The 9915-nt window shown below is 35.4% G+C and overlaps 1 protein-coding gene across 1 annotated transcript; it reads left to right on the forward strand.

The window, feature by feature from the left end:
* Positions 1 to 1045: 1045 nt before the first annotated feature.
* LOC105056442 (transcription factor MYB1) lies at positions 1046 to 2521 on the forward strand. The gene is made up of 3 exons (XM_010938639.3): positions 1046 to 1279; positions 1487 to 1616; positions 1710 to 2521. Exons 1-3 carry the CDS (start codon positions 1147 to 1149, stop codon positions 2314 to 2316), a joined length of 870 nt encoding a protein of 289 aa, XP_010936941.1. The 5' UTR covers positions 1046 to 1146; the 3' UTR covers positions 2317 to 2521.
* The last annotated feature ends 7394 nt before the right edge of the window (positions 2522 to 9915 follow it).

Below are 9915 nucleotides of genomic sequence, written 5' to 3' on the forward strand. Positions count from 1 at the left end.
GTCTTTCTAGATTGCAGCTTTCAGTGGAAAAATATTAGCTGGTTTTGATTGATCCTAGACTTGTTCTATCAGCAGCAAGAGACCTTCTAAGGTGTGATAAAGTGAGTCATTTGTGCTACGGGTGCGAGAGTCGCACCTAAATTTTGACCGGTGGATGCATGCAGCATTGCACGTTTAGAAATGAAATAATCAATTCCAAGCATATGCATGACAACCATTTCAAACGTTCAAGTACAAGATCTGACAAGATGATGATGACGGTTTTGGGCCCAATCATGCGCTTATTTAACCGAATATAATATCATGGCTATGTAACCATCACAGAAGCCAATGGAGGAACAAGTGTTTAAATTAAATGCCAAAATAGTATTAATTTTCAAACGCTACAGGTCAGAAATAAGAAAGAACCCTATGGATCATAGGTTTTTTTGAATAGAAAGCAAAGGAGACCCACTCAATAGTGTAACGGTCCCGGCTCTCCAAGGACTTGAGGATGGATCATATAAACTCAAAACCTAAACTTCTACTTATTACACTAAAAATGTTTGAACACTGAAGTAATGTTTCATTCACTCTAATAAGGAATTTGCTCATTTTAAGGAAATCACTGGTGCAAGATTTAATCATCTGCTTTCAGGCTTTCATCAAAAAAAAAAAAAAAATTCAGGCATGCTAGCCACTGCGGAAAAGACGTAGATATGTTAATATTGTCAACCAAACTTAATACCACTTGGTAGGCAGTGCCACCCATCTTTTATTAAGCAGAAAGTTCTAGGATTACATCCATTTGATGACCCAGCCGCCATATGTCTTAAAAAATATAAATTTTTTTTTAAAAAAAGCTCAGTTATTATTTTATAACCAAGTATAATCATTTTCCCACCCTGAGACTGTTAAGGCCACTTCTATTACTTCTTTTATTTTTACTGTAACTTGAATTACCATGCAATTATTAGGCTTATTGCTTTCCATGCATTCTCTGCTACTACCTAACTTGCAGAGACTTATATAAAGGTGCTATTACTTTCTACTAGCTTTCGTCAAGCAAGTCCCCCTTCCTTCAAGAGGGTCTTCTTCGCAAGAGCTTCACTCTAGCGATATCTACCGTATATAGAAATAAGATATAGGATGTAGATTGGAAGAGAAATGGGTAGAAGACCTTGTTGCTCCAAGGTGGGACTCAATCGAGGATCATGGTCTGCTCAGGAGGATAAGATCCTCGCCGATTACATTAAAGCCCATGGCGAAGGCAAATGGAGAGACCTCCCAAAGAGAGCAGGTGAGGAGCACTAAACCTTATATGGCTCTTCTCTGCGGCAGTCCTAAGGAACATTAATTGATTCATTCAGTAGAATGTCCCTAATTGGAATTCTGTTCATTAGTACTTTCTCTTGCAATGATTTGCTTTCGATGAACCTGTCGCGCATCACTTCGGCATTGTTCAATTTGTTTACACTTTTCTGTCTTGAAACTAATGGATTCCCAGGGTTGAAACGTTGCGGTAAGAGTTGCCGGCTCCGATGGCTGAACTACTTGAGGCCTGACATCAAGAGGGGTAACATTTCCCCTGATGAAGAGGATCTCATCATCAGACTTCACAAACTCCTTGGCAACCGGTAGAGACCGAAAAAATAGAATGCCTACATTGATTCAACTTGTGATCAAATTCATATTCTCTTTTTCCAATATAATTATTTGAATCCTTGTAGATGGTCACTCATAGCAGGAAGATTGCCAGGGAGAACAGACAATGAGATAAAGAATTATTGGAACACGAAGCTCGGCAAGGAGGTAAAGGCCATCCCGGAACAATTAAATGGAGAGAAAGATCATGATAAACTAAAAGGGAGGAAATCGAGGGCAGGTCTAAAGACAGAGGCACCTAAGGAACTAGGTGAGCAGGCATATCCTGTTATTCGAACCAAGGCAGTGAGGTGCACCAAGGTATACATTCCACAACACCAAGATGATAGGATGGCCGGCCAAAACTTGGAGCCTTGTTCCAATGAGCAAGCTCCGACATCAATCCTTGAAGACGTTGACCCTGCAAACTTTTTTGTGGACTTTGACATGCAAGATCTCTTGTTGGAAGTTCAAGCTGACGATGTCTCGCGAGTTTGCATGAACGAACCCCCACAAGATAGCAATGGAGTTCATGGCCAAGAAGGAAGCAACAAGATGCTATCACCCTGCTCTGACCTTTCACGTCATTTTCATGGAGCCATGCTAGAGGAATGGAGGGATGGTGATGGTCTCCAACCCAGTCTAGCCTCAGAGCTTAATGCCTTGGCTTCTTTATTAGACCTTGAAGAGTAATGGCAATAAAAGCAATGAAAGATATTGCTAGAGAAGGCTCCTCCTCCTTTTTCTTCTTTCCTTTTTTTAATCTTTTTCCTCGAGGGTGTCTTCCATGACCACTAGCTAGACTGTATCATTCCATTTTGTTCGATGAAATGGAGGTGATCTGTCACCATTTCCTTAAGCCAAAACAAATAAATAAATAAAGAGGTGTTCCCGTCTATGTTACTAGAGAAGCAAAGAAAGATGCCTATTTTAATGTAGTAATAAATATTTTCATGTCAATAAAAATCTTTGGATGTCCCTATCAAGATTTTTTTTTTTGGAATGGAAAGGGAAGAGCCTCAGGCTTCCACTAGTTTTTTATTAAGAGAAACAGAGCTATTTACATAAAAGTTCAGATAGATTTTTTTTATTTTTTTTATTTTTAGGTGTTATGGTGTAGAGAAGACTTCTTTAGTCTCACATCGGTAATGAATCAAGAGAAAATATAGTTTATATGGATTGAAACCTTCTCTCCCACATGAGGCACTTTTTAAAGAACAAAATCATAATGCCTCTCTCCCTCTCTCGTGTGCATCATGCATACGAGCACACACAAGCACGTGCACACCAAAAAAAAAAAAAAAAGAAAGAAAGAAAGAAAAGAAAAGAAAAAAAAAAAGAGAGAAGAAAAAGTGAACCACATTAAGATCTGGTGCATGATATAATAGACGAAATTATGGTTCAATTCTTTTCCACTCGTAAACATGGTGTAAGTTTACATTGACTTATTCAACTAACACAATGTGTTACACATAGTTGAATGTTGGAAGATGCGGTGCATGTCTCATGAGATCTTTGACTGTCTGTTCCAGGATTATATGGCGCACTCGAAAACTTAATGTCACCCGGCACATGGAGTTACACCGTTGCCGTCTAGCTAGCTAGTGGGGACCTAAAGATATAGTTAAAATCATCGATTAGTACTATAAGTTGAATATATAGAGGACAAATCTATCGATGAGATATGAAGGGTAGTTATGGACCACCATGAGTCACACCGAAAAAGATAAATTTACATATTAACATAGTGGTTGTCAAATTGGAGTTTGCTTCGTGTCCTCTTTTAGTGACTGGAGAGACCGGGCAGGTTGCTTTCATGATGCTAAATAATATGTTACAATGTGTTTCATAGTTATTTTCTGTCGTTACCACATATGTAACATCATGGAGAAGGTCCAAAACCGTTATAACAGAAGTTAGAATATATATTATAAAGGCTGTTATTTTAGGCCTTGATCCAATGTGGCACTTTGGTAAAGGATTTGACGGAGAGAGAATACTGACATTTTTCTAAGAAGAAGAAAGATTACAAAAGAAGTGATGTCCGATTGATCATGTTTAGATGACGTATCAATAGTAAGATTTTGAGAACAATTCTAAGTGGGAGAATGGTAGCTTTTCTTATCGTCTTTTTAGAGGGAAAAGCTGAAGAATATCATTATGACCATATATGCTAATGGTAAATGATATAGTACTCTTGGATATTAAAAGATCAAAGCTTCATAATTTATTTCATTGTTTTAGATTTTATTAAAATATTTTTTATTTTAAAATAATTATGATTTGTCATTTATGCTAGTTGGTTAAACTAATATACCTCGATTTCTCTATAAAAAAGAAAAAACAAGTTATGTTGGTATCTAAGGGTTAAACTCTCGACCTTTGCCTGAAATAGAGGATGATGTTTCCCCTTATGCAAGTGGCAAAGGGGTTGGGATTTTGAATTTGGTTAGCCTTAAAAGAGATGGATATAGGGAGAAGGCAAAGATTAGCTCCTCCCAATTTTTTTCCCAAAAAAAAAAAAAAAAGCTCTCAACCTTTGCTTGGTCTAAATATATTTTTATAAGCTTAACCAAGTGCATCAGGTAACCGTGCTTTGGCAACTTTGCATGCTTTTCCACCGGCTCCATTGTTGATGATTATATATTTTTAATTTTTCTTTGTATCATTTTTCAACTTACATATCATTTTTCAACTTAAATTTCTTGCCGGTGATTGAATAATCTGTGGCTTGTTTATTCATCTAACTTTATCAAAATAAACCCTAAATCAAAATTAATTAATGGACCTTGACACTTGAAATGCATAATGTCTCTAGATTCCGAACTGAACAAAAATGGACAATGATGAACTGGTTCTAAGTTGGAACGCATAATTATATGATGAATTATAAACACCTTATGTCCCTTCGTACTTCCATTATCGTGCAAGTTGTACATGCCTTGCATGTCACAGTCCTCAAATCTTTTGGGAAGGGATAGAAATCTAAGATTCCTCCTGTTGTGGCTGAATCCATTCTGAATCGAAGGTGATGAAGCAAGCTGGTATTTGGTAGATCGACAGCGATCGGATCCGCAAAAAAATCTTCGTTAAAATTGGCTCCAATGGAGACCTTCTGACGCTCAAGTTAGATTTTTCATATTAGAAAAAAAAGAGCAAGCGTTCATGAGAGAGAGGAGGCGTATCTTTTTTTGAGATTCTCGAATTATCTTTTTATAGATGAGATTAGAGCCTTGGAAAGAGTAGAGGCTATAAAAGATCTTTTTACCCCTCATCATATTTTTGAGCACGTTTGGCCCTTTGATTTTTTTGAATTGATGAGTATTGTCACCTCACAGTACGTAGAGGTTGTCCCCATTAATGTCATAAGCTAACAGTTAGAAATTTTGAGGATGGTGTGGCTTTGTTCATGACCATCTTTATATTTAAATAGGATGATATGATCGGATCGTAGAGAGGTCTGTAGGAGTCATTATGATAAACCATTATCTTTAATGGTCTGATCGACTTGACAACTGCTTGAAGGCTTCAGATAGATGTTATCAGATGCAGTGATGGAACCAAAGATTGAGGAGAGTAGACCTCGGGGGCCGATCATGTACCACCAGATGGTGTGATTTGACGTGAACCAAGTCGATCACGTATAGATAGTTGTTTGCAGAGATAAAGCTTAAGAGCATTATGATTCGGTGAGACTACGAGAAGGTTAATTTTTTTCAAAATATTTGGATATAGTTACTAGCATGATATATGATTAGAAATAAAGATTGATCAAAGATCTTTGAGAAAGAAGTTTGAGTCGTGATATCTTTTGGATCGGCATCTAAGGTTCGACAGTTTAAGTTTGATCTCATTCTTGATTTTAATCTCAGCTTCGGTCTTATTCTTGACCTCAGCTTCGGGCTCCTAACCTCGGCCCCAGCCTTATCGTTGAGATTGTGCTCATCTATCCCCGATCGATATTGTGATAATATTTCCATATGTCATATGTTATGAGCTCTTTCCTAGTCCGTATCGCCGATATAACTGTTGCATCATTCCCCAACACTTCCCATCTCCAAGATTTTATGAGAACATGTGACCCTCCTTGCTGAAAATTTACCATAGTCCATCCAATTTCCATCCGCAGGAAAAGAAAAAAAAAAAAAAAAAAAAAAAGGAGCCACGAGGGAAGGGACTCGTTTAAGAAAAAGTTCAAGATGAACCATCCTATTTCTAAAACTTGATGGTTTTTAGGTCTCCAAAATTCTCTTCCATTTATAGGCAGGATTATATGTGCCGCTAATTTTCGCATAATCTCATGATGTTACAACATCTACCAAGGAAATTATTTATAATATCCGACATGATCCAGGATATCTTGCCTCTAACCGTTACACCGTGTTTTGGTTGTTTCCGAACTTATTTTGAACCACACATTCGTGGGCGAATCATAGCCGTTAGATAAAACCATGTAATCCAATGATTTCTCCTATCTAGTCAGATCGCCGCCACGTCAACTTGTCAGTTCAACCCAAGTCGGCCGTGTAAACTCGGTTTGGTGGCAACGACGGCTGTGATCGAGATTCGGGCTTACGTGGCAAAAGATCCGCACGGTCCGTTCTCGCGCTTTCAAAAGAAGAGGATCTGCCCGTCGTTTTGCTGACAAATTTATTGCCTACGCCCACGAGAACCACAGGAACCAGCGGCTGGCCCGGATCCGGACACAATGCACGTGACGTTTATGAGGTACAAACTGGTGCTAAAAGGAAATCGTCCACGTGTCTTCTCTTGATTAGGCAGAAGGGTTCTGACCTGCAGCGTTCTTGTTGCCGTGCAAAGTAGAAAAAAAAAAATGGCACGGAAGGTATGTAATTAAATTTTATAATTATAAAATTTAAAAAATTATTAAATAAATAATAAATTAAATTAATAATATATTTATATAATTATATATATATTTTAAAAATTAATAGATATTATATAAAATTATATAAGATTATATATAGATTCAGATATTTGGATATGGACCAGATAATTATCTATTCATATCTATATTTATTTTTTTTTAGCAGATATGGGTATGAATATGGATACGAATACAGATATTAGTTAGATATGTAAATTTTTATTTATATTCGAATTGATTCGGATATGAAAATAGATTCGAACGGATAATATCCATACTATTTTCACTTCTAATCTCAGCATGCCATATGGCTGCTAGATAAATTTAATGTATGACATCACTCATGTTCATCTCTTATCTTATTTATCGTGTATATTGCTACCATTTCTCTTTAATAAAAAGGAGGAAAAGAAAGCTAGGCTAGCGGCCTGTTATGGATAAATGCTAAGAATCAAGTCCTGCTTATGCCAAATAACTTGTCAAGAGTTTTATTGGAGATTAATTTATTATATGATAAAAAAAATTATTTTAATTTTTTTGATAAGTTAGAAAAAATGTATTATTTCTATACTAATATAATTAGGAGAGTTAAAATATAAAATATTTAAAAATTAAGATGGTAGTAGAATCTTATAAAATAGTTTCGGTGTGGTTGGATATATAAACTGTCATCCAATCTACTTTATTAGCTTCCCTATAGATATAAGATGCCTTAAAAGAAAACAATGTGCATATGATTCACCTACAATCCGTAGAAGAGGATGCTAAGACCTAGTCTGCATAAATGCTGAATCTGAAAGCCGTCTAATAACAATCATATATAGTCTCCTTTTTAATTACCATTCGAAGTCCTCAATATCTCTATGGTGTAAATTAATATATTTTTATATGGCACAATTTTGCTATTGAAATTGTGGTATCAAAATTTCTAACTCCATCTACAACTAATAGAATGCCACCAGAACTCCTGATTACAAAGCCTACTCTATCAATAGCACTTCTATGTTGTGCGCTACAATCAAGTTGAACATGAAAAAGTAGGAAGGTGATGGCTTCCAATAAAAATATATTACTTGAGAGCATGCAGAAACTGCATGAGATTTGTATTTCTCAAAAGAAAAAAAAAAAAGGAATTGGGTTTTTATGATGGTTTGGTCCAAACACAATTGTTAATATGCAATAGACTAAACAGTCAACCAGGTTGATCCAAACAGGTTTTAAAATATTAGATTATCATAAAATGAATGATTAAGATATCTCACATCTTATCGTGTTAATGTATATATGTTATATATTAGTCTAGATTCATTTGTTAATGCATATATCTTACATATTGATATAGATTCATTTTATATAAATTAGGAAAGATTTTGTGATTGATTTTCTTTACAATTATGTATAGAAAATTCTACATTTCCTAATTTTTGTTGATTGATTTTCTGTACAATTATATATATAATATATATAGCTCCACTTTGAGATGAGTGATTTTCATTGTTATTATGCTCTTGCCACATTATATAAACCTACATCTTTTCAAAGAAGCTTATTCTCATCCTGAATGGCAATAAGCCATGGTTGATGAACTACAAGCTTTAGAAAAGAATCATACATGGGATCTGGTTGACTTACCTCTTGAAAAATCAGTGGTTGGTAGTAAGTGGTTCTATAAAATCAAGACTTACTGGGATGGTTCAGTTGAGCAATACAAGGCTCGTCTTGTAGCGAGGAGATTCACTTAGGAGTATGGAATAGACTATGAGGAGACCTTTGCTTCAGTTACTTATCTTATATCCGTTTGGACATTATTGGCAGTTGCAGCTATTCGATTGTGAAAACTCTATTATATGAATGTAAAAAAAAATATCTTTTTCAATGAAAATATTTTTGAGGAGATCTATATACAGCCTCCTCCTAGCTTTTCTGTTTTCTTGAGAAAAGTTTGTCGACTTCGACAAGCATTGTATGAATTTAAATAGGCACCTAGAGCTTGGTTCACAAAATTCAGCTCCATGGTTACCAACCTTGGCTTTATCTCTAGCCCTTATGATTCTGCATTATTTGTTTCATCTACTAGTGTGGGTATAAGTTTTCTTCTCTTGTATGTGGATGACATGATAATTACTGGAGATGATGCTATAAGAATTCATAAGCTTAAGTCTTATTTACATCAGCAGTTTGAGATGAAGGATCAAAACTTCCTCAACTATTTTCTAGGGCTTGAGGTCACCATCAGGGAGGATGGATTCTATTTGTCTCTGACGAAGTATGCATTTGATTTGCTGGCCTGTGCAGGACATACATATAGGAAAATAGCCTCTACATCTTTGGAGTGTAATGTGAAGCTAACTGCAGCTGATGGTGCACTTCTTGATGATCCCACTCTCTATTTTTAGTTTGTAGGAGGACCAATTTATCTTACTGTATGCGGCCTGACATTGCTTATGCAGTTCATATTGTCAATCAATTTATAGCAACCCCTCGATCGATGCATTATGTAGCAGTCTTACATATACCATGATATATTAAAGGTACTATCTTTCATGGCTTACATTTTTCTGCTAATTCCATTCTAAACTTACAGGCCTTTAATGATGCTGACTAGAATGGTGATCCAACGAATCGTTGATCTACTATTGGATATTTCTTTTATCTTAGAGAGTCTCTCATATCATGGTATGATAAGAAACAAACTATAGTCGCTCGTTCGAGTACTCAAGCTGAATATCGAATCTTAGCAGATATTGTGGCTGAACTTTTATGGCTTAGGTAGTTATTGAGTGACATGGGAGTTTTTTATTATTAGGCTACTACACTCTATTGTGATAATCAGAGTGCTGTTCAGATTGCTCATAATAATGTATTTCATGAACGGACCAAATATATCGAGATCGATTGTCACTTCACTCGTCAACATATTCTCAATGGAATGGTTCGTCTTCCATATATTGCTTGTTAAGAGCAATCTACTAATATCTTCATCAAAACTTATCCTCCAAGATATTTTCTCAATTTGGTTCACCAACTCAAAATGACGTCCACTATACCCTCTTGAGTTTGAGGGGGGATGTTAATGTATATATCTTATATATTAGTCTAGATTCATTTGTTAACGTAAATATCTTGTATATTGATCTAGATTTAGTTTATGTAAATTAGGAAAGATTTTGTAATTGATTTTCTATACAATTATATATAGAAAATTTTATATTTTCTAATTTTGGTTGATTGATATTCTATACAATTATGTACAGAAAATAATGTATTTTCTTTTGTGTTAAAGGTCTTGTATTCCTTTTGTGTTAGAAGCTTTATCTATCAATTGGAGCCTTTAATTGCACGTTTTATCAACACAAAATGTATATAAAATTCTCTCTTTTTTACATATTGGATTAATTATGATT

The sequence above is a fragment of the Elaeis guineensis genome, chromosome 13, assembly GCF_000442705.2.
Source record: "Elaeis guineensis isolate ETL-2024a chromosome 13, EG11, whole genome shotgun sequence".
Taxonomy (NCBI): Eukaryota; Viridiplantae; Streptophyta; class Magnoliopsida; order Arecales; family Arecaceae; genus Elaeis; species Elaeis guineensis.

Excerpts from the sequence above, each read along its gene's own strand:
- LOC105056442 (XM_010938639.3), top strand. The coding sequence starts at position 1,147 with ATGGGTAGAAGACCTTGTTGCTCCAAGGTGGGACTCAATCGAGGATCA. Across the intron at positions 1,280-1,486 it reads AGACCTCCCAAAGAGAGCAG|GGTTGAAACGTTGCGGTAAG; the intron begins GTGAGGAGCACT and ends ATGGATTCCCAG. Across the intron at positions 1,617-1,709 it reads CACAAACTCCTTGGCAACCG|ATGGTCACTCATAGCAGGAA; the intron begins GTAGAGACCGAA and ends GAATCCTTGTAG.